The sequence below is a fragment of the Trachypithecus francoisi genome, unplaced genomic scaffold (assembly GCF_009764315.1).
Source record: "Trachypithecus francoisi isolate TF-2019V2 unplaced genomic scaffold, Tfra_2.0 Lachesis_group5, whole genome shotgun sequence".
Classification (NCBI taxonomy): Eukaryota; Metazoa; Chordata; class Mammalia; order Primates; family Cercopithecidae; genus Trachypithecus; species Trachypithecus francoisi.
This window is the reverse complement of record NW_022681470.1, coordinates 82,878,364-82,906,266: the sequence shown is the minus strand read 5'-3', so window position 1 is coordinate 82,906,266 and position 27,903 is coordinate 82,878,364. Positions and strand designations below refer to the sequence as shown.

At 41.4% G+C, this 27,903-nt stretch overlaps 1 protein-coding gene across 3 annotated transcripts; it reads left to right on the top strand.

Annotated features, from left to right (window-relative positions):
* Positions 1-392: 392 nt before the first annotated feature.
* LBR (lamin B receptor) lies at positions 393-27,903 on the top strand. 3 transcript variants are annotated; one of them, XM_033199197.1, is made up of 14 exons: positions 394-548; positions 4,439-4,617; positions 6,248-6,448; positions 8,454-8,537; positions 8,794-8,983; positions 10,652-10,848; positions 13,506-13,560; positions 16,509-16,700; positions 17,712-17,815; positions 18,708-18,833; positions 22,596-22,764; positions 24,687-24,767; positions 24,867-24,989; positions 25,935-27,903. In XM_033199197.1, the coding sequence occupies exons 2-14, from the start codon at positions 4,453-4,455 to the stop codon at positions 26,093-26,095; spliced, it is 1,848 nt and encodes a 615-aa protein (XP_033055088.1). In that variant the 5' UTR covers positions 394-548; positions 4,439-4,452; the 3' UTR covers positions 26,096-27,903. The 3 variants fall into 3 exon arrangements, with proteins under 3 accessions (XP_033055090.1, XP_033055088.1, XP_033055089.1); XM_033199198.1 differs by lacking the exon at positions 394-548 and adding an exon at positions 909-1,044 and having other exon boundaries at positions 25,935-27,902; XM_033199199.1 differs by lacking the exon at positions 18,708-18,833 and having other exon boundaries at positions 393-548.

Below are 27,903 nucleotides of genomic sequence, written 5' to 3'. Positions count from 1 at the left end.
AACGCTTTCGAGCTCGGATCTTTGGTGATCACTTTAAGAACGTATTAGTTTTCTTTGTAGCTTAAAAAGAAAAAATCTCGTTCGCCAAGCCACCTGGCACCCGAAACACTCTGCTGCGAGCGCCGGGAGGGAAAGGGCGGGAGCGCGCAGGCTCCGTGGGCTGCGAAGGCGCCTGGGCAGCTAAGATAAGGCAGCAGCAAACGCCGGGCTCCGGACCGCCCCACCAGGCTCAGTTTCCCGGCTTACCGGCCTCCCCTTGGGGCGGGGCGGGGCGGACGCGCCACTGCACGCGACCAATCGACAGCGCCGGGGATGATTCAAAAGGCCGAGGAGCCAATGGGAGCCCCGGGCGGCCTCGCCGGAGGGAAAGGAAGGCGAGGGGAGGGGAGAAGCGAGGCGAGGCGGGGCCGGTGAAGCGCGCGCCCGGCTTGCGGGACCGCGGGGCGCGAGAGCGCGGCCGGGCAGCGTCGCGCGCGGGGAACTGCCGCCGGGTTGCTGTGCGACTGTTCTCCCGGAGCCGTCCGTGTTGCCGCCGGAGCCTGGCGCAGGTGAGCGCTTCCACCCCCGTCCTGCTCCCAGCTCCCCGCGGCACGGCCTTCGAGGGGTCCCTGCGGGAGGAGGCCTGAGGCGGGCGCAGCGGCAGGGCCGGGGTCCCTGGGCGCGGGGCCTGGCGCGGCGGCCTTCCCCTCCTCTCCTCGCCTCCTTGTCTCCTCCCCTCCTCGCCCCCTCGCCTCTCCTGGCCCAGTCGGGTGGTCAGGGCGGTGGCGGGCAAGGCTGGAACTCGCCCAAGCCGGGCGCGCTGCGGAAATGGAGCTGCGGGTTTTAAACTGCGGACGTTTCCCTCCATGTTGGCGGCGCGGCGCGGCTGTGGTGCGGCGGCGTAGGGGAGGGTTCGTGGGCGCCTTTGTCCCGCCCGGCCGCAGCCTGGTTCCCGGCCCCTCCGAGCGCCCGTCTGACAGATGAGCGGGCGGCCCCGCGGTCCTGCAGTAGCGAGGCTGACGGGGCACGGCGGCCTGGCGGGACGGGGAAGGGGCTGCGGCCGAGGTGGGCTTAGATTCGCGCTGTTTGTCACTGGCTTTGAGGGTCGTGGTCGTCGCGATTTGGTGGTTCTCCAGGCGCACTGCAGGGCCGCTCGCTCCGATGCGTTGAATTCTTTCGCCCGGACAGTCTCAGAAAAACGGGTATTTAGGCGGGTGTGCGTGCTCCTGCTAAAGCACGGTCCTGGTTTTTCACCTTTTTGAGGGTTCCGAAAAATGTTCTCCTAATGACAGCCAGCCTCGCACTGCCAGCAGCCTCAAGGGGCACTTAGTAAGCATTTGCTTGCGGAGGGCTTTGTTGCGGGCGCTTTCCCCGAGTGATTACGGGGCCCGGTCGGGTGTTCGGACGAGGGCGCGGTAGATACCGTGGGGCGCGCGTGGACACCTGCAGCGAGAGGCGCGGCGCTTGGACAGTGCCAGGGTGGACAGGCCCCCGGGGACCTTGCACATAAACACGTGTAGATCTGTAGTTATGCATTGTAATAACTGCTGTGTAGGAGAAGATGGAGCTACGGAGAAGAGCAGAGAGATCCTAATTTAGACTAGGCAACAAGTCCAGTTTAAGTTTAGTTTCTCAGGGCAGCCTGGGAAGAGGGAGAACAACGAGCAGGAGGGGAATGATGAGCTGCCCAAGGGTGTTTATAGGGAAGAAGGCGCTTCTGCCTTTACAGCCAGGAAGGTGGCCTTTCTGTTGCTTCATGAAGCAAAGGGCGTGGAACAAGGCCCGGGGTTCCGGTTTGCCTTTTGCCTACTAGGGCTACCGGGGCCCAGGTGTGAAAAGGAAGCTGTCAAACTTCATTCAAGCGTCTTGCTCTATGCCTCATTTAGATGAATTTGGAGAAGTGAAGGAAAGATAGCCGGAGACCCCTGTAATGCTAATGAGTAGAGAACAGCAGCAAAAAATGGTTGTGTTCATAAACAGTAACATACCGGAGCTAGAATGTGTGAGGATTGCAGTGCCAGTTAACTCTGAAGTTAGTGTGCATCTGGTTTAATAGAGAAAAGCCTGAGGGTCTCCGTGTTTTTCCTGTTTATCGCAATGAGGACATTGTGTTCAGTGAACAAAATTTTTCTTTACAAACACACTTGTCTAAAACATCTCTTGTAAGAAAAGCCTGTGTGTATCTTGACTCCTGTAGGTGAGTGCATAGTGACATGCACAAATGTGGGACTTTTGTGTGCCATCCTGGCTATTTCACTCCTGTGGGGGAGTATATTAGGATGTGATTGCACTGTATCCTCACGTTTGACAATGGTGTGTGGATCTTGTGTAAAGTGGGGGTGCACATCATATTGCTGGCTTCATCTTTTGGAACATTTACGTTTAAGATAATGATCTTCTAAGAAGAATGCTGGTTCATTTTGTTTTTCGAGCAAATCCTAATTCTTCTTTTAAAAAATTAAGCTTTAGAGACCTAACACGTATCCACCATATGCGTTAATTTGTTTAACCCAAAATATTTAATTGATAACAAGAATCTTTTGGCACTGGCCTGCGTTTATATTACACAGACACTGTGTATGTGGTGTGTAAGTGCAATGGAAAGATGCCCGTAAATAAGTTTTTAAGAACACGCAAAAACTATTCAAGGGTCTTTTAAAACCTCAAGTAGCCCCTGCGTTCTGAAGGGCTTGTATTTCAAAAGTTTATAAAGCCTTGTTTGCAACTTGAGCATCTTCCTGTAGGAAGACATAATTGCCTTCTTTTAACCCTGGCTGACCAGTGTAGGAGAGCTAGTAGTAAGACTGGTTTGATTTTGGGGGGTCTAGGGAGGGGAAGGGGGCTCAAGAGAAGAGAGAGGGAGGCTACATTTCCTTCCTCTTTCTTTGTACTTGGAGGCTGTGAGTTAAATGTTGAAATAGGCAAAGTTGGATGTTGTCACCTTCCGTTTTTATGCCCCTCCTCATGCAGAGGTGTTCACTGCCCCCGTGCTCCCTAAGTGCCCCTCAGGTGACTCAGCCAGGCCTGACTTCATCCAGAAAACTTGTGGGCTCCTCCCCACTACTCCAAACCCAAACCCATTCATTACCCCAGTGATGCCATCTCAGGTAGGTGTAGGGAAGAAAGCTGGCTCTCTTACCTGAGGTGTTAATTGACTGACATCCTCTAATCACCAGATAACTACTTGTGTTTTCTTTCATCTACCAACCTAGCTGCCATCTCTGTAAACTAGTAGAGCTTGTTAAGTTTTTTCTCAGACGATTAACAGTGAAAAAAGGTGATGCTTAGGAAAGGCCTCCTCCCCCACTCTGCCTCCCCCCGCCACCCTCCCACTACTCCCTTGGAGTAGGTAATTCAACTTTCTCCTTAATTCCAGAGTCTTCAAAGGTTCATAAATGTTGCTTTTATTGTATCATCAGCTCTTAACAGGAGCTAGTGAGGAATGTACATTGATATGCTTGGACAATACATCAGGAAGTGCTTAGTTGGTGAAATGAAGGTGTTTCGGGGGAGAGCTCCTATCTGTGCTACTGGCTGCCCCTTGAACTTGGCCCCAGCTAGTTTATGTGGTACTGGGGAAGGTCGGCAGCCCTGGTTTTGTTGTGTGGACATGTGAATCCGCTGGTCAGTGGATGGAGTAGCATTACTGTCTGGCAGCTGGAAGTACCCAGCTATCAATTGATATTTCAAAAAGGGTGGCAGACAGGCCTCACATAAGTGGCAGTTCTTGCAGATAGATTGTGGATTCTTGGAGTATTGTGGGACTTTGTGGGTCATGTTTTGAATCAGAGGAAAAGAGTCTTATAATTGGGGGTTGATGTCTGCTGTAGACTTGAGAGAGGTGAGCTTGGATGAAGGCAAGGTACACCCTGACTTGGATGGTTGGCAGAGTTACTTGGTATGCATTTGTACTTTAGCTGCAAGAGTTGAAAGCTAAATAACCCCCAAATTTATTCATTACAGACTTGGAATTATTTTTCTTCTTGTTGGTGGGTTATAGTCATGTTAATTGTACATCCTTGATTTTCCCAGTCTGTTTTATGGTTTACTGTTTTTAACAAAGGCAATTTGTTAAAAATACAATTAAATGCATTTTTAAAGCCATTGTAAGTTGTTATGCAAATTTGCAAATGAGAAAATGTGTCCTTTGTGAGATTGTGCCTCATTTTTTGATTAACAAGAACTATGATCATGTAGGTGGGTAACATTTTACGTAGTGCAAACTTATGGCACCTATATACATTGTTATAATTAATCTTTAGTGTCACTTACATAGATACCGCAGTGGCTCAATCATCTTCTAAAATGATTCCAAATGAGATTGAATGTAACCTTTCTGGCCCTAAATCCTGACCAGTCAATTCTGGAAAGTTGCATTTTAGTGATCAACCTGTGGATAAAGACAAATACATAAATGTGTATGTATTGACTCAAATTTTTTTTCTTTAAAACTATTCAGGCTAATTATAGAAAATGCCAAGTAGGAAATTTGCCGATGGTGAAGTGGTAAGAGGTCGATGGCCTGGGAGTTCACTTTATTATGAAGTAGAAATTCTGAGCCATGACAGTACCTCCCAGCTTTACACTGTAAAGTATAAAGATGGAACAGAGCTTGAATTGAAAGAGAATGATATTAAGGTAAGCGCTCCTTTGGTTTATCAGAGTATGTTTACAATAAGTGGGAAATAACTGTTAAGTACAGTTTCTAAGCTTAGGATAGTCAGTTCAGCTCGGTTTGGAGGCAGAGGGTTGAACTCTTGCTTTGGGTCACATACTGTTTGACTCTGGGAATGTATGAATGAGGCATAGTGCCTTGTTCCCAAGAAGCTCACACTTACTGGGAAAGACAGCCATTTGCATCTGTTGGTCCCCTGGGTTTACTACTTTCTGTGCCTGGAGTTTGTTGTGGGTGGTGTTGAGTTTATCAAGGGTTAGAGAAGATCCCTGGGCTTCAGGGGAGGCTTTCAGAGGCAGTGACACCTGAACCAAGTGCTGAGAACAAATAGGAAAAACTCGGCTGATAATGGGGCTGCTTCTGCAGAGAGTGCAGTATGCCAAAGTTGGGGGTCTGGGGACACAGTCAGCCAAGTGCTGGAAGGGAGTGGTAGGGGAGGGCTAAGTAGGAGCCAGGCTGGAGGGGCTTTTATATTCCATGCCCAAGGGTTTGGGCTTCATTCTGAACACCAAGGATTTAATCAGGAGAGTGACATTAATTAGATTCGAGTCTAGCCCAGGGCTTTTCAACCTGTCAGGTGAGCATCTGGGTTTTAAGATATCTGATCCATAGTATACAAGCATTTGTGTAAAATGCCATAAAAATGAATTACTAGAAAAATAAAGACATGCAAAATAAAAGCCTCACAGTTTTACTGTCAGATTCGATAGATGTGAGATTACTTTGTCAAAATGCTATAAACATTTCCATATGTCTATTTCTTGATTTTGGTACTTGCGCAGATTAGTAACAAGCATTTCTAGGACCCATGGCCGAGGATGACACTTTGAGTGCTCTAGACCAGGAATAAAGCGACAGATAGTAAATATTTTAGGCTTTATGGGAGCAACTCCAGGCAGTATGGAAGGGAGCAGACATTGCAGTGTTCCAATACAACTATGGATACTTAAATTTGAATTTTGGATAATTTTCACATGTCAGGAAATACTGTTCTTTTGATTTTGTTTGTAATCATTTAAGGATGTAAAAGCCATTCTTAGTAGGAAGGCCATACAAAAATTGGGGTGAGGGACTTGGCCTGGGGCATAATTTGTCTACATCCCTAGAAGCAACATAAGGAGATTTGGAGTAGGTGGGGACACGGTGAAACAGTTCCCAGTCATCCAAGCTCATCTTTTATTTTCAAGATCTGCTTATGTGTTTTGTTCAGAGTGAGACTGTGGTACTATTTTTTTTTGTCTGTGTGCTAATTTCTTTTGTCCTATGCTCTTAGTTTTAATCCATGTTAATTATTACCCTTCTTGCATATGGTGTTGGAAATAAGTACAGCTAATTGGTTTAGATACATTCATTTCATGGAAATACCTTCAAAGAACAAGAATGGAAAGGCTGCATTTGTCTCATGAAAGGTGGATCATTATGAAAGCATTTTCTGCTGGCTTCATCTGATCCATTCTTAGATCCTAAGATTTCCCATGATGATTTTAGAGTTAATGGTAGCAGTTCTTGCCTTTGTTATCCTCTTCTAGTTTGGGTCTGTCTGTATGTATTATGATTTGTGGTAAAGCTCTTTGCCTTCTTTCCCCTTTCTAGCCTTTAACTTCCTTTAGGCAAAGGAAAGGTGGCTCAACTTCCAGTTCCCCTTCCAGACGCCGAGGGAGTCGATCAAGGTCACGCTCCAGATCCCCTGGTCGACCACCTAAAAGTGCCCGCCGATCTGCTTCTGCTTCCCACCAGGCCAACATTAAGGAAGCAAGGAGGGAAGTGGAAGTTAAATTGACTCCGCTGATTCTGGTACTTGTGTTTATCCTTATACAGCCTTTTGTCTTCCCCTTTATGTATGTATTGACTCGAATTACTTGCAGTTAATAATATTAAAATGTCAGTGAAGTATCAAATCTAAGGCGATGACTTTGGAAGATTTCATAACAAACAAATGTTTGGAATAGAAAGTTTTAAGTATCAATGGAAAAGAATGTCCTTCAGTTACCAGAAATGCTATTTAATATTTTAGTTTTTAAAAAAAGCAGTGTTCAAATTTGAAATAGATGGAACTTGTAGATTGAACTGAGTAAGGTTTTTACAGTGTATGAAAGTTCATATCATGTATGAAATGGTAAGACAAAACCTGTATTACAGAAACATTCTTACTCTTAGAATCATTATACTTGATCACTTTACCTAGTCAAAGATGATGATTTTAGTGGAATTACTTTCAAGGTGTAAGCTTTGAAATATCAGGGTGCATGGAGCCTGTAAATCTTGTCCAAAGAGTATTTTAGATAGTAGACGAAAGAAAAAGTATTTTAAGTAAAAAGAATAAAAGTAATCTTCTGTTCACTTAATGTTAACCTCTTTTCTGGATAGAATGCACACAGACTTTTAATAAACTTTAAAAGCTGGATTACGTACATACTGTTCTGTAGTCAACTTTAAGAGATTTTAAAATATTGGGGATAACCTTTCAGAGTGTATTTTTCTATATCATTTTTGTTGTTGTATTCTATAGTATGGATATATGGTAAATTGTATAGCTGTAACTTAATCGTTAAAGTCAGCTCTCTCATTGATAGACATTTAGTGTTTTTCCTTCCATATTTTCACTATTACAAACAAGTATTTTTATATAACATCTGATTATTTCCTTAGGTACAAGTGGAACTGCTAGGTCAGCTATATGGTGCAGATCTGAGGCTTTTAATACATATTGCCAGATTGCATCAAGAACGTTTATAGTAGTATCAGTGTATGAATGCCCAGTTTCTCATTCTGAGTATTATAATTTTTTTTTTTTTTTTTTTTTTGCGAATGTGGCTGTCAGACACTTTCAACTTACTGTTCTAACTTACATTTTGAATTTGAACATTTTAACTATTAGTGGCTCTCTTTACTACCCAGGGACTCCAGGAACAGATGCTGTGTGATACTTCGTTATCCTTTCATTTTAATATTTAAAATATTAAAATGACTGCTGTATTTTTATAGTGTAATCTTATGGTCCTGGTGTCACAAGAACAACATACTGGCTTTACCTCTTACTGGTAGAGCCCTGGGCCTACTGTGTATTGCACAAGTACCCACTATTTCTTAATTTTCCATTGTTGGCTGTTTTGGAGCAGTGAATGTCTTTTTGAATGTCTTTTGTTTTTTATCCAGTTAATGAACTAATTTACCAATTTTTACTTTATCTGCCTTTCGTAGTAAATACCCATACAGTCTATCAATGAAATTATAACATTCAGTCTAATTACATGAAAGATGAAAGTTTTTTTATTTGTTTGAGGCGAAGTTTCATTCTTGTTGCCCAGGCTGGAGTGCAATGGTGCAGTCTTGGCTCACTGCAACCTCTGTCTCTGGGTTCAAGAGATTTTCCTGCCTCAGCCTCCCAAGTAGCTGGAATTACAGGCGCCTGCCACCACGCGTGGCTAATGTTTTTATATTTTTAGTAGAGACGGTTTCACCATGTTGGCCAGGTTGGTCTTGAACTCCTGACCTCAGGTGATCTACCCGCCTGGGCCTCCCAAAGTGCTTGGGATTACAGGTGTGAGCCACTGTGCTGGCCAGATAAAATATTTTATGTAGAAATCTACATTATAAGATCCAATATTTCAGAGACTGGGGAATTCTAGTCAGTTTTATTCCTCTTCATTTTTAACAAAATGAGGGTTAAATTCTTCAGAATTAAGGCTGTGAAAAATCTGTTTTATTGCTTGATTTCAAAATAGTAAGTTTTTACCATCATGTTTCTTTTTAATAAGTTATAGTTCTTTTGATTAAATGTTTATATTCTTCAATTTAGAAGCCATTTGGAAATAGTATCAGCAGATATAATGGGGAGCCCGAGCACACTGAAAGAAATGACATACCTCATAAAAATACACAGGTGGGAAAGTGTTCACTTTCATCTTGGTTGATTTTTTTTTTTTGGGTTAAAAATGACTCTCCCTCGAGAAGCACATTGAAAATTGTAATATTTTATAACCTGTTCTAAAATTCTGTCCTTAAATTAAGACTGAATATAATTTCACAAATTTATTCTAATTAGTATACAGCTGTACTGAGATGCTGAAATAGTTAATGCAGTAGCATTAGTGGTAATTGTTCACTACGGATATTTAATTTTTAAATTTTTCATTTAGGAAAAATTCAGTTTGTCACAAGAAAGCAGTTACATATCTACACAGTATAGCCTTCGTCCAAGAAGAGAAGAAGTCAAATTAAAAGAAATAGATTCTAAGGAAGAAAAATTCATTGCAAAAGAACTGGCAGTGAGAACCTTTGAAGTGACCCCCATCCAGGCAAAGGACTTGGAGTTTGGAGGAGTACCTGGTAGGCCTCAGAGCTGGGCCTAGAGAGGGCAGGTGGGGTGGGCTAGGGGTGGTTGCCACAAGGTGAATTGGAAAGGCCTCTCTGAAGACATCTGAGGCAGGCAAGGTGGGAATCTTTGGAAGAGCCTTCCAGAGAAGGAGCAGTGGGTGCAAAGGCCTGAGGTGGGGGTATTTTGGGGGATTATGGAGTAGAAAGGATGCCATTGTAGCTGTGTTTAAAAGTTTTAGCAGTCTGTTCAGAGGTTTTGAGCGCAGAAGTACAAAGAAGTGATAAAGGAAGGTTGATCTGGGAGTTTGTATAGCATAGATGGTTACCTATCAGGAACAGAGAGCTCTGCTAATAATCAGACCTGAGGCGGCAGGGCCTAGCAGCCTGGGAGTCAGCTGCCTGCATAAAATGGGATCCCAAGGCTGCCCTACCTGCTAGGCAGGTTGATTATGAGGGTCAAAGATCTGAAGTGTGCCGAGTTTTGGAGTTATTAAGTGGGTGGAACTGATGAAATTTTATGTAAAAGAAAAGACTTCTTGTCTGAATGGCTCAAAATCCTGCACGGCTTAATTGCTTTGTATTTTGTTATAACCTTTGGCTAGCTGGTCTATTACAGATGCTGTCCAGCATCACTTAAAATCTGCACACATTACATGAATGTGACACTATTTTAATTGTTAGAAACTTAGAAATATAAAGCTTTTTGTTAAGATTAGGCTGATAAGGGCCAGGCACGGTGGCTCAAGCCTGTAATCCTAGCACTTTGGGAGGCCGAGGCGGGTGGATCATGAGGTCAGGAGATCGAGACCATCCTGGCTAACACGGTGAAACCCCGTCTCTACTAAAAAATACAAAAAACTAGCCGGGCGATGTGGTGGGCGCCTGTAGTCCCAGCTACTCAGGAGGCTGAGGCAGGAGAATGGCGTAAACCCGGGAGGCGGAGCTTGCAGTGAGCTGAGATCTGGCCACTGCACTCCAGCCTGGGCGGCAGAGCGAGACTCCGTCTCAAAAAAAAAAAAAAAAAAAAAGATTCGGCTGATAATTTTTAGATATTCTGATCTTCAGTTTGCTGGAGTTTCAACACATTTGCTCCTTAGTGGTTGGAGGTCAAATGTTTTAGAGTTTGGTTTCTGAGGTGGGTGTAGCTATTCAGTGTTGGACCCCTGTTGGTTTGTTTGTTTGTTCTTTTCTTTTTTTAAACTACTTTGATGCCCATGGTTGCCTGGCCACCAGAGCTGACAGGTAGAGATGGGAGTTTTTGATGGTACATTAGAAATTGGTTTCAGACAGCTAGCCATATATGAGTTCTGATCTTAAAAAAACTAACATGACAGCACTTTGGGAGGCCGAGATGGGTGGATCACGAGGTCAGGAGATCGAGACCATCCTGGCTAACACGGTGAAACCCCGTCTCTACTAAAAAAAAATTCAAAAAACTAGCCGGGCGAGGTGGCGGGCGCCTGTAGTCCCAGCTACTCGGGAGGCTGAGGCAGGAGAATGGTGTAAACCCCTGAGGCGGAGCTTGTAGTGAGCTGAGATCTGGCCACTGCACTCCAGCCTGGGCGACAGAGCGAGACTCTGTCTCAAAACAAAACAAAACAAAAAAAAAACCAAACATGATTCTTAAATGAATAAACCAGATTGAAATTTGAGCCTCAAATGTTCATGAATTGTTTGCAGGTGTGTTTCTCATCATGTTTGGCCTGCCTGTGTTCCTCTTCCTGTTGCTGTTGATGTGTAAACAGAAAGATCCCAGTCTTCTGAATTTCCCTCCTCCTTTGCCAGCTTTGTATGAGTTATGGGAAACCAGAGTATTTGGGGTCTACCTCCTGTGGTTTTTGATTCAAGTCCTGTTCTACCTACTGCCAATTGGAAAGGTACGTTTATGGTAATTCTGTTTTGTTTTAATAGGATGAGGTCTCACTATATTGCCCAGGTGGGTCTCCAACTTCTGGGCTCAAGTGATCCTCTTGCCGCAGCCTCCTGAGTCACTGGGACCACAGGCGTGTGCCATGCTGCCCAGCCTTACAGTAGTTCAGAGGTTAGAGGCTGTTGTTGGTCATAACTCCCAAAACTTAGTTCATGAAGCCATTTCTCTTGTGCTGTCTATATAACACTTGCTTATTAAGAGGAGCTTAAAACAAAATCTGATTGAGATTTCTTGTGTAACTTTTCAAACCAAGTAGAAAAGAATAGGCTGTTTTGCAAAGCAGCCTGACTCTCAGTGGATTGCTGTGGAAAAAAAATTCGCTCTCAGTATGCGTTATTTCAGATGCAGCCTTTTAAATGATTAATTGATAGGCTGCTGGGCTCGATGGACTTTAGTCTACATCTTTTACTTTAAAAAAGTATGAAAAGTTTCTAATTTTCATCTCTTTCAGAAGCTTGTTGTCAAGAACATTTTATGTTGTTTTCAGATTCCTGCAGTATCTTTAAAATATCCATTTAAAATCTTTAAAATCTCCATTGCTAAGTGTAGTTTTTTCTTCTTTCAGTAGAATCCTTTACTTGGATATATTTAAAGAAACATGAGATTACCTAAGTAATAAATCATTTATTTAAAGATCTTATTCTTAGGGCTTTGCAAGTTTGCCAATTGTCTGTAAACCAGAGGATCACTTTTACTGGTGAATGCCAGTAATAGGAGGGTAGAGCTGCAGGCTTAATACTGTGGAGTGAGACCATAACTTGAGTGGCTCTAGCAAGGATTTTTGTGATAAAGACCTTCAGTCATTTTTACGTTAAGGCTCTATAGTTAAATTCAGATTCATTTAGGGTGAGGTGATTTCAGTGTATCAAGGAAAGCAGTTTTGTGTTTAAAGTCATACATGTATATACTCATAGACTAAAGTGACTAAAAGCATATATATTAAAATATATTAATATTATACCGTCATCCCTTGATATCCTTGGGGAGTGGTTCCAGGACCTCCTGTACATACTAAAATCTGAGGGTGCTCAAGTCCCTGATAAGAAATAGTGTAGTATTTGCATATAACCTGTGTACATCCTCCTTGTATACTTTTGTTACCTCTAGGTTACTTACAATACCTAATACAACGTAGGTGCCATGTAAATAGTTATTATACTGTGTTAGGGAATAATGACAAGAAAAAGAAGTCTGTACATATTCAGTGCAGATGCAATTTTTTCCCAAATATTTTGGATCTGTGGTTGGTTGAATCCATGGATGTGGATCTCACGGATACGGAGGGCTGACTGTAGATTTGGATCTGTATATTCACAGATTAAAGCCCAACACAGCATTTACTAGACACCTTTAATAGATAAGGATCATCTGAAATTAGCATGTGGGATTTTACTAATCCTGCGATCTCAAACAGCTTTTACATTTCTCCTGGGAGAGGAGGAATACTAGCTAGTGAAATCTGTAGCTAATGATAGGATAAAGTAGATTAGCCCAGAGCAAATGATACTATATTTATATTTTATAGTTTGAAATGAATTGCTACATTTCTGAATAGTTATTTTGTGGGGTAAAATGTGGCTGCATTGGGCAAGTGGACTTTTTACTCAGCCAGTTCAGTTGGGTACCATGTCTGTTGGTATCTCTGTGCTGAATGCTATGGGTGATGCCGAATGAAGAGAGGAGATGGTTCTGATGCATGATGCATGCTCACAGTCTCTCTCTCTCTTTTTTTTTTCTTGAGACAGTGTCTTGCTGTATCGCCCAGGCTGGCATGCAGTGGCGCAATCTGCAACCTCCTCCTCCTGGGCTGAAGTCATCTTCCCACCTCAGACTCCCGAGTAGCTGGGACCATAGGCGTGTGCCACCAGGCTTGGCTAATTTTTGTATTTTGTATTTTCGTAGAGAGGGGATTTCACCATGTTGCCCAGGCTTGTCTTCAACTCCTGGACTCAGGTGATCCTCCTACCTTGACCGCTCAAAGTGCTGGGATTACAGGCACGAGTCACCACACCTGGCCTCTCACAGTCTCTTATTGCAGATAAAAGAATCACATGAAATGGTTAAATAACTGGATGGGCAATATATGTATAATATATAGCAGAGCAAGTAAGCATATGAGTACGCACCATCAGATAGCACTTGGGTCATAGTAGAGTGGGTCAACAGGGTAGAACCCAGTTGAAAAGGACCCCACAAATGGAAGACAGTGGAATTGTACTGTTACTTCGTAAGTGTTAGGCAGCCATTGGTAGATGTTTGAGCTAGGGGTCCACTAGGTGTAAAGGTATTTAAGCCCATTTAGTCTTGAGGTGGTACACAGGAGTGTTGCGGGGAGCGTGGCTATTGCAGTTGCTGGGTCCTACACCAGGAAGTCATTACTGAATTTGTATTTAAGATAAATTCCTGAAGGTGGAATTGCATCATTAAAAGGCTTGCCACTAGGGTTTTTGAAATACATTACAAAATTTCCCTATTACAAGATATCTTCCTTCTTGGGCATGTTGAAAATTAAGTGATATTAGAAGATATATATGTATGTGTGTATGTATATGTGTATATGATGGTGATGTGCTTTGTAAATTTGTAAATTTTTTTTCTTTTAAGGTTGTAGAAGGAACGCCTCTTATTGATGGAAGAAGACTCAAGTATAGATTAAATGGTGATTTTCTTTTTTTAAGACTCAAATTGATGATTTGACAGCTTAAACTTCTAAGTGTTAAACTGTTTGTTAAAGCTGATTAGACTAGAGTAGTAAGTGGTAAATTATCTTAGTAGTTGGAAGGGCAACTGTTTATACCTGTAGCCAACATGTATAAATTATGCCATGTAAAGTAACAATAGCCTCTTAGTCACTCTTGTCCACTCTCCAGTTTTATGTTTTTAATAGTGTTCATCACTGTTAGAAATCGTTGCACTTGTCTAGGATTTTATCACCTTGAGGTGTTACACGGATGCGGGTATCCAGGCCACTTCTGCTGTGTGAGCTGCTCTTGCCCTTGCTCATGTCCTCTGGGCTGTCCCTTGAATATTTGTCACACACTCTTCCTGGTCCTTTGCCTGGAAAACTTACCCCCAAATGTCTGACACCTGCATCTTCACCTCCATCTCGTCTGTGCTGAGAGAAACCTTCAGGTCCCTTTCTCTCCCCTGCTCTGTTTTATTTTTCTGTCTGACATTTGTGCCTCCACACGTCAGTGTATTTGTCTCTTCATTAGGGTCTCTCCACTAGAATGTGGCTTCATGGGCTAGGACTTGGCTGTGTTCATTGTGACGCCCTTCGTGCCAGGAAAATGGGCACGTAGTGGGTGCTCATTCATATGTGAAGGCTGGATGGATGAGTTGTGAGCTCACTGAGCAGCTCAATAAATGGGTAGACCTTGCTCCCTCTGGGTCCGGCACCTGGCACTATAAGAGCATGTGCTGAGTGCATCAGTCCAGCTTTGCCATTTGAAGACTTTGGCAAAGTGCAGATCTATTTTGTAGTCATCCTTGAATGATTTTCCATTTGACGAGATGGAGTAGAGTGTTTTCCTTTTTTTGAGAATTACATTATATATTTTAATGGTTGAACTTTTTATCCTTTCAATTCTTCATTTTCTAACTTTGGATCTTTGTTTAGAGACTTACCCAGCATCTACTCTGTCTGCAGTCACTCTCCTGGGTTCTAAAAGGGAAGCCAAAGATAGTTTAGACACCTTCTGCCTTTTAGTGCCAGTCACGTGACAAGGCATCTGCCGTAGCTCTAGCATCTGACCCCTGGTGGGTGCGTAATACTTGTCATTGGTATTGTCAGACTTTTTGTTGCTTTTACCAAATTCTTTGCTGATGGAGCGAGTTTTAGAACCTTTGGCACCCTCCCTCCCTCTGGTGGTTCACTTGCCACACCAGGGAAGGTGAGTCTGGGGCGAGGTGGGTTGTTGACTTTGCTGCCAGGTCCTTTGATTTCAGTGTTTTGTGTGTTTCTCTGCAGGCACCGATTCTTTTCTAAGTAGTCTTGTTTTACATTTTCACTTCCCTCTGAGGGGTATGGTACATACAGAGACTGAGCACAGTGCTTGGACATGGAGCTCTTATAGCCAGTGGGGGAGTGGCTGGCCAAGTTGCTTGATCCTTTTTAAAAATGTCCTCATCTAATTACTCGGGTTCAAGTATTGAGGTTTCTTTTCATGAATTTTACCATTATTAACCAAGGAGATTCGTAAGACATTTTGGATGATTATTTTTAATCCATGTGGGCTAGAGAGCAAAAGACTGCTTCATCTAACCATTCTTTTTTAAAATATACATTTTATGAAAGGTAAATGAATATCTTTAAAAGTCAGAATTTAAAATTAGAAATTATTTGGAGTATTTGTGGAAAACGTGGATTCAGATAAGTTGAGACAACTATTTTGTTTTACAAAAGGTTTGGTTTTAGAATTCTCAAATAAATAACAGCTACTTCTTTTTTTTGTGTTTGACCATTTATCCTAATGTGATTTGATGACTTGTTAGGAGCACAGCTCTTTCAGGCACTCAGCTCCCTTGAAAGCAAAACTATTTCTTTCTTTTTTTTTTTTTTTTGAGACGGAGTCTTGCTCTGTTACCCAGGCTGGAGTGCAGTGGCGTGATCTCGGCTCACTGCAACCTCTTCCTCCCAGGTTCATGTCATTCTCATGCTCAGCTTCCCGAGTAGCTGGGACTACAGGTGCCTGCCACCATGCCTGGCTAACTTTTTTTGTATTTTTAGTAAAGACGGGGTTTCACCGTGTTAGCCAGGATGGTCTCGATCTCCTGACCTCGTGATCTGCCCGCCTCGGCCTCCCAAAGTGCTGGGATTACAGGTGTGAGCCACTGCGCTCGGCCACAAAACTATTTCTTTAGCCAAAAGGAAAAACTGGATCTCCCAGTGAGCCTTTCTGTGTGGCAGCAGGACTAGCCTGGAACGAGAGTTCTGTGGAGCCTCACAGGGTGGGTGCTTTTTAACTTGGCATTGCCCGTGAATGTGCCCACCTGCTGTCCCTACCCCATGGGTACTCACAGTCCCCTGCCTGGCCTCCAGCATTTGTGTTGTGGCGTCTTCTCTACGGGTGGCATCTTAAGATCTCTGTTCTGGATGATAGAGTTTTACTAGAATCTTTTGAAACCATTATTGACAAGTTGGTTAAGTATAAATATTTATAATTTTGTAACTACTAACCTAGCTCAGTGCCTGGCCCCTGGTGAGTGCATAATACCCTCCCCTTAGGTAATGGCATTAGACTTTAAAATGTGTGTTTGGCTCAGCTCTGTTAATAATTAGCCATTTGACTTTGTGCCTGAGAGTTTGGATTGTGGGAATTTTCAGGTTGCACTTGTCAGTTTTCCCTTAATTAAAAGCAAATAATGACCATTTGAACTGAAAAAGAATGAATGTGTTAAACTATTTGGAAAGTTCTACAAGAGATAATGGTATGTATATTGAAGATAATACCTCAGGACATTGCTTATTTGCATATTTGTGTGTATTTAGTCTGAATAATGACATTAAGACTTTAAAAATGAACATTGTATTGTTTCATAATGGCGTACGTCTCATGTGAGCCTTGGGTTAACATAAATTTTCCCCTTCCTTTTTTTTTTTTAAAGGATTCTATGCTTTTATCCTGACATCTGCAGTCATCGGAACATCTCTCTTCCAGGGCGTAGAGTTTCATTATGTGTACAGTCATTTTCTTCAGTTTGCACTTGGGGCCACTGTTTTTTGTGTGGTCTTGAGTGTGTATCTCTACATGCGCTCTTTGAAAGCACCCCGGAATGACCTGTCGCCTGCCAGCTCTGGTGAGCAGTGATGAATCGCGTGTTGGATGAATGCGTTCCAGAGCCCTCCAGCAGCCATTTCTAGATTTGAGTAGATTGCTTTTTTTCTAACTTCATTTTTTGGGAAATGAAGAGAAGTAAGAAAAAATGAAAAGATGAAGAAAAAAGTTAGAGATATGAATTTAAAAGAAGAAAATGTTTTTGTTTTTCCTTCATACTTTCTTATTCATTTCTTTTTTTTGCAGTTGCTTGATGACAGTAAGACGTTTAGTAAACTTACAGGCGTTTTAACTTATGACAAATATTATTTCTTTGTCCAAAATAGTAAATACTCTTTAAAAAGCAAAAACAAAACAACAGAGGTTGCTGGCTGGGTGTGGTGCTCACGCCTGTAATCCCAGCACTTTGGGAGGCCAAGGCAGGCAGATCACTTGAGATCAGGAGTTTGAGACCAGCCTGGCCAATATGGTGAAACTGCGTCTCTACTAAAAATACAAAAATCAGCTGGGCGTGGTGGCACACACCTGTAATCCCAGCTACTCGGGAGGCTTAGGCAGGAGAATCACTTGAGCATGGGAGGCGGACGTTGCAGTGAGCTGAGACTGTGCCACTGCACTCTAGCCTGGGCCACAGAGCGAGGCTCCATCTCAAAACAAAAACAAGACAAAAGAAACAAGAGAGGTTACAAATTGGTTGATGCTGAGCTAAAGTATTTAAATATAAAAAAATGTTGCCTATCTAAAAAAATTGTGAGTGTAAAGTCCTTTGGGGGGCCCCCATGATTTTGGTTGTTTTTTAAGAAACCTGGGGTATCTGGGTCCCCGGCTCCCCAAAGGCTGTAGTAACTGCCCTTTCAGTTGGGCAGGCATCTCCCCTAGTCTGTGCTGTCCTGTCTACCTCTCACCACCAGAGCTCTGCTCAAGCACTTGCAGGCAGTTGAATTGTGAGCCTGGATAGTGGGCAGCAGTGCAGTTTTAAAGCCTCCTGACTGGGTTTGGAACACTGTTTGGGTAAACACTTTTCCCTTCTCAGGAAATGCTGTCTATGATTTCTTCATTGGCCGTGAATTAAACCCTCGAATTGGTACTTTTGATCTCAAATACTTTTGTGAATTGCGCCCCGGATTGATTGGATGGGTATGTCTTTTTTTTTTTTTTCTTTCTAAATTTCAATTCAATAGGTCTAATTAATTGCTAGAAAGAAATGTAGACCATTTAAAAATAAGCAGTGGGTGGTATATTTTTAGGGATAATTATGGTTTTCCATAAATCTATCAAAATATTTTCTTGTAAATATTTTCCAGAGGTTTAAGATATGACAAATTAAGTATCTTTTCTTTGCTTTATTTTTATTATATCAGTTTATATTTATGTAGGAAAGTGATAGTGTGGATGCATTTTCCTCTTTTTTAAAACCTTATTTTTACCTAGTTTTAGGCTTGGAGTTGCAGATATATAGCAAAGAGTTCCCTTCCACCCTTCACTCTATTTCTCACAACGTTAACCTTGGAGGAAACCAGAGTGTAATGATGAAGAACGGCAGATTAACATAGCGACAGCATTAGTTACCGAGTCCACAGGCCTCAGTCGAGTTCACCAGTTTTTCTGCTGTTGTCCTTTTTCTGTTCCAGGAACCTCGACAGGACTCCACGATGCATTTGGTTGTTATTTCTTCTTAGTCTTCTCTAGTCTAATAGTTGTTTAGGCTTTCCTGTCTCTCATGACCTTGATACTTTTTGGAAAGTACTGGTTGGTTATTTTGTAAGAGTGTCCCTCAGTTTGGGTCATTCCGGTGTTCTCTTTGATTGGGGTGAAGTTATGCACTGTGACAGGAACATAGAAATGATAACTGTCCTCAGTGCATTGGGTCCAGGGGCCCATGGTGCTGAGATGTCTTATTCCTGGTGGCGGGTAGGTGTTAAGGTGGCGTCTGCCAGGTGTCTCAGCTGTGAAGCTCGCTCATGCCTTTGTAGTGCTAAGGTCCCTGGGGAGGTGCTTTGAGGCTATATACTTTCCCCTTTTATTTCAGGTGATTATTAACTTGGTGATGCTTTTGGCTGAAATGAAAATACAGGACCGTGCTATTCCATCCTTGGCCATGATTTTGGTTAATAGTTTCCAGCTTCTCTATGTGGTGGACGCTCTCTGGAATGAGGTAATTAATTTTAAGAGCCAAGGCCTTGGAGTCAGATGACTTTGAGTGGGTGAGTGACCTGTCAGAGCCTCGGCTTCTTGCACACGAAGTGAGGGGAGCATGGCCTGCCTCCAAGGCTGCTTGTGAGGACGATGAGGCCATCCATGCAAAGCTGAGGAGGGAGCGCTGACAGGTGGGAAGTTTCTAGGCATTTGGGAGTGCTTCGGTGTTTATCAGCTGATCTTGTGTTTAAAAGTAATATTCTCAATATAAGATTGGTGGATCTTGGGTTTGTTTTTGTGGGCAGTGGTAATTATGGTATCACATGAAAATGGATGGATTATTACCAAATTAGAATGGTGTTTCTTGGATTGTTAAGAGTCACCTGGTTTTTAAATAATGGGGGAGGTGTTTTATTGTTAGTATTTTAAAATACAAAGACTAGCTCTAATTAGATGAAAGTAAAATCAGAAATCAAGATGCATTGAGGAAACCAGTTGAAATAAGGCTAAGTTTTCATCTTGTGTCTTTTTTCGTACATTGACTAGTCTTTCTGCTAGTTGAAGACTGGTAAATGTTTTGTTTGTTTTCTCTGTCTCAACCAGCATATTCCTTTAAAAAATTTTTCTTCCTCAGGCTTATTTTACAAGTATTTTATCATATTTACTGTTATCTTTGTGATCATCTCCAAATTCCACGTCTAGTTTTCTTTCCGTATTAAAAACAAATCTGGCAGCTATACATCATAATGTTCCAAAACAAGTTTTAAAGACAGTGTGTTGAGACAGTCTGCTGACATTTTGAAAGAAGACCTTTTCTCTTTGAGCCTGGAACATTAAAAAAAGTGTATTATTTGGCCATCATTACTATATATCTCCCCCATGCCTGCCGGCTGGTCTTTAATTGTGGCCTTCTATGCAAAATTGCAGAGAATATTTAGTCAGAACAACTTTGCAAGTTTGATATTGGTGTTTCGATGATCTTGTTATTTAGGAAGATTAGGGCCACTTTGAGGTAAACCTCAATTACAAGTGGTGGGATTAGTGCTATCCGCTAATTACGGGTTCCTGTTGCCCTCTTACCACTTCACAGACCCTGGCTCAGAGCCTGGGAAGCTGTGAAGGTGGTGCTAGCACTTCAAATTGACTTTAAAAATTCCAAGTCAATCCAAAATTAAACATGTTTTTGAAATTAAAAAACAACTCTTTTGTAAATGCACTTACTATTACCAGTGTAGCTTTGTTTGCTGTTACAGAATGAATCACCAAAAGAGCATATAGGTAACAGTTTGCAAATCAAATGATATTTCACTGTTTTGCTCACCTCAGACTTCTTTAAACCTTCCTTTCTAGTAGTTTTCCATTGATAAGTGATCATTTTTTTCTGGTTTCGTCTGTTAATAGCTTTCTGCCATGTTGTGGTCGTCACTTTTTAATTGACTTAGAAGTTCATATTTTCTATAGATTTAGCCAAACACTGACCTCTGTTAAAAGAAAATTTTTTTGCATTTTAAGGCAAAATTAACATAGCCCCAGGGGTAGAAAACTAGGGTTAGGAAATTGTTTTCTGTCTGTTCTCAGTATCTCAGCCAGATGATGATAATCTTCTTGAGGAAGGATTGTATTTTATGATTTCTGTAGCATTCTGGCATGCCACTGGGCAATTTACAGATGCTTAATAACTTTTTTGTTAGGTCACTTGATAGAAATCCCTCTGTATTCATGAATATGCTATACCTTAAGAAAACGGAGACTACCAGTTTAAATATGTATGACCCTTCCTCTGAGTCTGGCCTGCGAAAACCTTGGGGCTCAGGAGCTGGTGGGGCTAAAGTCCTCCCCCCGACCTGGCACTGGGTGCTTACCCTTTGCCCTCTCACTGCTACTCACCACACCTGCTTTTATCTGCTCCCTCCTTTTTGTCACCTTTATCCTCTTTTGGACCAGGAATCAGATTACAGGCCTTGAGAGATAAGAATAAGACATTCTCGGGGACAGAAAGTTAAAACACCACGTGTCCTCACTTATATGTGGGAGCTAAAAAAGTTGATGTCATAAAAGTACAAAAGTAGAACAGAGGATGTGGGAAGGTGGGAAGGTTAGGGAGAAGGGAAAGATAGGGAGAGGTTTGTTAAAGGATACAAAATTACCACTTGATAGGAGGAGTAAGTTCTAAGTTCTAGTATTCTATACTGCTGTAGGATGACTATAGTTAACAGTGATACATAGTTTCAAATAGCTAGAAGGATATTGAATATTCCTAACACAAAGAAATAGTGTGTTTGAGATGATGGATATGCTAATTATCCAGATTGGATTACTATATATTAGATGTATGGCAGCATTACTGTGTACCCCATAAATATGTACAATTATTACATGTCAATTTTTTTTTTTAAGGAGAATAAAGAACTCTGGTAACTAAAAAGTATAAGCCTAAGGAGCTAGATTTTGTGAGATTGGTTTTTCTGTTCCATATGACATCTGTTTTTCTGTTCCATGGCCTATTTGCTTTCTTTTCTGGAAAAAAAATCCTATTTGGAGGTACCACTCTTTTTCTTTAACCTAGAACTTTGATTCTCCAGCAGAGCTTATACTGGCTAATTTTTCTTTTTCTTTTTCTTTTTTTTTTTTGAAACAGAGTCTTGCTCTGTTGTCCAGGCTGAAGTGCAGTGATGCAATCTCAGCTCACCACAACCTCCGCCTCCTGGGTTCAGGTGATTCTCCTGCCTCAGCCTCCTGAGTAGCTGGGACTACAGGCATACGCCACCATGCCTGGCTAAGTTTTTTTTTTTTTTTGTATTTTTAGTAGAGATAGGGTTTCACTATGTTGGCCAGTTTGGTCTCGAACTCTTGACCTCGTGATCCACCCGCCTCAGCCTCCCAAATTGCTGGGATTACAGGTGTGAGCCACCACGCTGGGCCTATACTGGCTAATTTTTCAACATCAGTGGTCTGTACTGAGGTTCCAGGTAGTTTGGAGATTCCCTCAGGCCAGACCTTCAGAGTGTTAACCTTGGCAGTATGTCTGTATTCTAGAGTCTGGCCTGCCCCTTATCCTGGTCGAGAGGCGAACTGGCTCATGCTAAGCAAATCACCGGGGAGTAATGCACTTTTATTAATTTGCATGAGAAGTGAAGCTGTCAGTTCACCATGTTGCCAGACAGCTTAATTTCTTCTGTGGAAAATCTACATGAAAAGCCAGATTATGATCAGAAATTAGATTGGTGCATGTGGAATTGAAACAAAAAGAGTTGGTGATCATGTTCCTTCAGCAAACATATTTTGAACACTTCTCTCCATGGTGGACACTGTGCTAGTGACTGGGGTGGCAAAGGTAAAAACACACAGCCTCTGTCTTTTAGAGGCTTTTAGTATAGTGGAGAGTGACTAGACAAGTACAGTAACCCAATTGCTGTAGCCTACTGGTGGGTGGTGACATCTGAGAAGTGCCCAGGTCTGAGCCCTACTGGTGGGTGGTGACATCTGAGAAGTGCCCAGGTTGGAGGAGGGGTTGCCAGCAGAGGGGAGGGCCTGGGCATGGGAAATGCTTTAGAGATCTGTTATCTCGGGAACATGAGCGAGAGGCTGGCGTGACAGGAGAATGTGAGGCAGAAAGACCTAGCAGTCCAGGAGACCCAAATCTTTCTCCCCTTTAACAAAAAAATGTTGGTTGTGGACCTGCCCCATAGCACTTTATACATTTGCCTGTAAACTAGTACTTTATTTGAATACTTTAAACATAGAAGCTCTTTCTCCCTTTCCACTGTCTGTATCCTTATAGGAAGCGTTGTTGACGACCATGGACATCATCCACGATGGATTTGGATTCATGCTGGCTTTTGGAGATTTGGTGTGGGTTCCGTTTATTTACAGCTTCCAAGCCTTTTACTTAGTCAGTCATCCAAATGAAGTGTCTTGGCCAATGGCTTCTCTAATTATTGTTCTGAAACGTGAGTATTAATTTTAGTCTCAGTTTAATTTATTAAATATTATGTACTGAGGCTTTTATGCTCTGATGTCTACATATTTGAAACATGCCATTTTGAATGGTCAGCATTAGCTCAATTCGAAGCCATTTATGATGAGTAATAAAAAGTCTGCATTTTGCAAAGAGAATGGATGGTTCGTACCTGGGTTCTCAGTAGTACTTGAAACAGATCATTTTAAACGAACCACCTTGCTTTTAAATTTAATAAATTTAAGTTGGTTAAATTTGTTTTAGTAACCTTACGTTTTTTCTCTTGAGTGCCTGCTTTTTCTGGTAGGCATCTTATAAAGAAGACTCGTCTTGCCTTCATAGAGCTCGCGTTCTAGCAGGAGAAGTAAACATGAGTGAGCACCAAGAGGGGCTTAGATGACGGGTGTTTAAGGTAGAGAACTTCTCTCTGGGGAGCTTTAGTGTGAACTTATGGGAGGATATGGTGTTTGATTTGAGTTTTAGAGGGTAAAATGGGATGGAGAGATCCAAAAGTCAGGCACCGGAACAGCTCAGCAAGGGCGTATGGTGGGGAAGTGTGAGATGAGGTTGGGAAAGACGGAGAAGTCCAGTTTGGCTGCAGCTGCAGTTCACCAGGGTCAGTCATGTATTTTACTTCAGGATGAATTTTCTTTGTCCTTACCCTGTTCATTAAACCCTTAAACACTTCTACTAGAGGTTGAGCAGGGAAAATTAGCAGTGAACTTCAAATACAGTTTTGCTACACTAGTTAGTGTCTGTGGTAGAAGAAGAAATTCAAACCATTGGTTAAAATTAAGATTTATTTTCACCAGTGGTTAGGTTGTCCATGTCCATTTTATGATTCAAGACAGTGTATTTTATAGTTCAGCTAAATATGGGGGCTGTTTTGTGCTGCTCAAACAGCATAGCTGAGACTGGGTAGTTTGTCATGAAATTTATTTGGCTCATGGTCTTGGAGGCCAGGAGGTCAAAGAGCATGGTGCTGGAATCTGGCAAGACCTCTTCTGCTGCAGCATCCCAGGGTGGAAGGTGGAAGGACAAGAGAGAGGGAGGGAGGGCAGGAGAGAGTGAGGAAGAGCAAGAGAGGCTGAACATACTTTTATAAAAAACCCACTTGAGATACTGAGCCCACTCCTGTGATAGCAACATTAATCTGTCCATAAGGGCAGAACCCTCATGACCTAACCATCTCTTGAAGGTGCTACTGTCAGCCCTGTTGCATTGAGGATGAAGTTTCCAACACATGTACTTTGGAGGACACATTCAAACCAAAGCAGGAAGTGAGGTTATTCTCTTACTAGTTTATTGAGGATCAACTAGATAATAGTTAAATGTCATTGATACATTGATTTTTGACATTCTGAAATTTGGATAAAATTAGGAACTTGTAGATTTACAATGGGATTCAGCATGTATTTAAAGTTCAGGATGTTCTGGTGCTGATTCTAGTGTTTGATTAATAAAATGTTTGTGCTATGACCAGTAGGTATCATAACTAACAGATGATATAGCCTGTAATTTTGATTATACCGAACTGTAGTATTGATTTTATTATAATGTAGGCTGTCTTAGATTTTATCTCTTTCATGGATGTAACTATATTTGTTTTGCCTTCAGAGTGTTCCCTCGGTGGATGATTAAAGTAGTGTGATAGATTTCGGAAGGGTTACCATCTTTTTACATAGTGAGATTTAGAGTTTTTGAGTTGTTCTTAAGAATCAGGCCAGGTGCGGTGGCTCATGCCTGTAATCCCAGCATTTTGGAAGGCTGAAGCAGGAGGATCTCTTGAGCCTAGGAGCCTGCTTTGGAAATTTCCTCAGAGCATAGAAATAATTTTTAAGAGAAATTACAGATGCTATTAAGCATTAGAGTATAACTAAGTTATTAACATAGGAAAATATTTTAAAATTGCAGTTTGTGGTTATGTAATCTTCCGTGGTGCAAATTCTCAGAAAAATGCATTCCGGAAAAATCCCAGTGATCCAAAGCTTGCACGTAAGTATTGATTTATGTTTATATTATATATATTACGTGAAGGTTTTCTTTTTCTTTTTGTCTTGACATCATTAAAAATGTACTTTTATTTTTATATAGATTTAAAAACCATTCATACTTCAACGGGAAAACATCTTCTAGTTTCTGGATGGTGGGGCTTTGTTCGCCACCCCAATTACTTGGGTGATCTTATCATGGCCTTGGCGTGGTCCCTCCCATGTGGTAAGCATTTCAGAAGAGTGCTAGTTTGACCCTTTTAGCCGCTGGAAAGATGTGTGTATGTGTCCTTTGTGTGGGACAGTGTGGCCAAGGTGGGTGTGAGTCTTTTTGTTGCCCTTTTCTACTGTGAGGTTGGCCTCTGTAGAAGCTCTTCTGGCTTCTGAGGGGAATTGGGAATTCACAGAGCCTGAAGTTTTACTTTAAGCCTAAAAGCAAAATTTTAAGTTTTCAATTGTGCCTGATAGCTTTTTTCTAAGTAGAATATATAGAAATTAATTCAGCTTCTTAGTTCATGATTCAGTGTACATAGATTGGGAAAAACTCGTTTTTAAGAAGAGAAGGAGATTCTGTTTTTCTTTTTGTGTGTCTGGCCTCATGGGGAGCTGGGGAAGCAGGGGAGCAGGGGGAGCTGTGGGAGCTGGAGGTGCTTGGGGAGCTGGGGTATCAGGGGGAGCTGGAGGTACTGGTGGAGCCGGGGGATTTGGGGAAACTGAGGGAACGGGGATCTTGGGAAGCTGGGGGGACCTTGGGGAGTTGGTGGAGCTGGGGGAGCAGGGGGATCCGGGGGAGCTGGGGGAGGTTGGGGGGCGTAGCAGGCCCATGCCTGCTACCTGTTTGGTGGCCTGGCCTGTAGTGGAGGACAGCAGTTTTTCTCTTCGCTGGGGGAAGAAGGGTGAGAAATGGAGAGATTTGTATTAACTATGAGGACAGATGTTTTGATTGTGATGAATTGTTAGAATGGATTAGTCTTTGAGTAGCTTCTAATTTAGATACGACCTTCTGCCACTTTCCAGTGGGATTTTACAGACTGGTTTAATTGTTCTCCTCATTATTAGAGAAAATGAAGTACCTTGTGGTTCATTTTTAGAGAATTTGGGGGAAAGCAGGAAAAAATACGTTGTGGTGATAATAAAAATATCTAATACTATGTACCGTTATTATCCACAGGTTTTAACCACATTCTGCCTTATTTCTACGTGATTTATTTCACCATGTTGCTTGTCCACCGAGAAGCTCGTGACGAGTACCACTGTAAAAAGAAATACGGCGTGGCTTGGGAAAAGTACTGTCAGCGTGTGCCCTACCGTATATTTCCATACATCTACTAATGCTCTTCTGGCTTATCTACAAAATACTCCTGCAATTCCAGCTGCCATTTGCAAAAACAAGGAAAAAAATCCCAAACTTTCTTTTGTTGCACTGACAGGATCTGTAAATTTTTTTTTTTCTTTTTGAACCAGGACTATAGAGCCAAGTAGTTGATCTTTTAATATAGCTGTGTTGACTTTTATTAAATTATAATTAACATAGGAAAAATACAAGTAAGGATGTGAGAATTTGCATTTTAATGGGAAATTTTCAACCCTTAAAAATCTGAAATCAGAAGACAGTCTTAATATAAATGTACTGTGAAGAATACTATTGATGTTTATGGTTTCTGATTACTTTTCAAATTTTGATGTTTTTTGGCCAGTTGGCTTTTCTTAAAAGAAAACACTGTTCCATTTAAAGTACATTTATGTTTTATTCAGTAAGAGAATAGGATTTTCATTTGTTTTTATTTAAATCCTTTACTAGTTATATAATTTGAAAGCAAAAAGAAGGGCCTATATTAAATGCTGAAAGTGCAGAGCGATGAGATTATTAGCAGACACTGTTTAAGGGAGACCATTTGTAGCAGTTGGCTTAACCTCACCTTCTAAAACTACATTTGCAAATGTAAATACATAGCTTAGTTTTATGTAATATATGGTGACTTCAGATTTTTTTGTACAGTATTTTGAATGTGAGATGATTGTCAGGACTGTCTTTTTAACAAAACATTTTCAGTATTTTAAATAAAGTTTTGTAAAGTATTGTGAATTAAAAATTTTGGAACAATTAGAATTCATTCACTATTGTATAGAAGATGCTGTTAAAACATAGGAAGGGTATTTTTCTTGATCCAAAGTTTGTGGATTTGGCTTTGCTACCTCAATTGCAGGTGTTTGTTTGCCTTTATAAACTATTGCAAATAGAAAAAAAATAGAAAAAGTATATATTTTTGAAGTAACATCAATATTTAAACATTTTTACACAGATTGGTGTTTGAAAATTTGCCATGTCAGGCTAATATTTTTATATATTTTTGATTTTTTAAAAGTTCATCAGTGTTTTTGCTACTGTTAAGCTCATGCAGTTTATACTGTATTTTTTACATATCCTTTATATTTACAAAACTTTACTCCCTGTAAAGGAGTGCTATCTTAAAAACAACTTAAGGGGTTAAAGTCGTTTCTTTTAGTTTAATAGATGTGCATAAGGTAGCTTTAGCAATTAAATTCTAGTGAAGTTGATATAGTCTCATTTTTAATTATCCTGTAATGGAACAGTAGCAAATTCACTAAACTTTTGTGTTCAAAGTTAAATTGTTCTCAGTACTTTAAATGTAGGGGAATGTAATAAACATAGTGTGTATGTTTGGGTTTTAATTACGCATTTTATATGTGAGCCATTTAGATATGCAGTGTTAATTCTACACTGCATTTGAAGTGTATGTAACTTAGCTTATGTTAATGCAATCATGAAGTTTGGTTTGCTGTAGCATCCTGTAGTCTTTAAACATTCTTTTAGCGAAATTATCAGTTTTATCAGTGCTAATGTGTGCAAGCAGTTTTTTTATTTTGCTTTTATCCTGGCATCAGAAAGTGGTGTCCCAGCGTTTTCTGTACTAGATTGCACCAAGGAAGCTTTTGGGGAGGAAGGAAGGACATTAAATTCTTTCCCTGTTAATGAAAAGAGCCCGTTATCAATACAGTGCTGCAATTTCTGGGTATCAGCTACAATTTGTTTTTAATTTTGTTTTTGACATGTTTATTTGGCAAATTTTATAATTAAGTTTTAAGTTGAAAATAAAATGTAGCAACATTTTGATCAC

Bases quoted from the DNA above. Each gene is read 5' to 3' on its own strand.
- LBR (XM_033199197.1), top strand. From the start codon at position 4,453: ATGCCAAGTAGGAAATTTGCCGATGGTGAAGTGGTAAGAGGTCGATGG. The intron at 8,984-10,651 runs GTAGGCCTCAGA...AATTGTTTGCAG, and splicing joins GGAGTTTGGAGGAGTACCTG to GTGTGTTTCTCATCATGTTT. The intron at 24,768-24,866 runs GTAAGTATTGAT...ATTTTTATATAG, and splicing joins CAGTGATCCAAAGCTTGCAC to ATTTAAAAACCATTCATACT.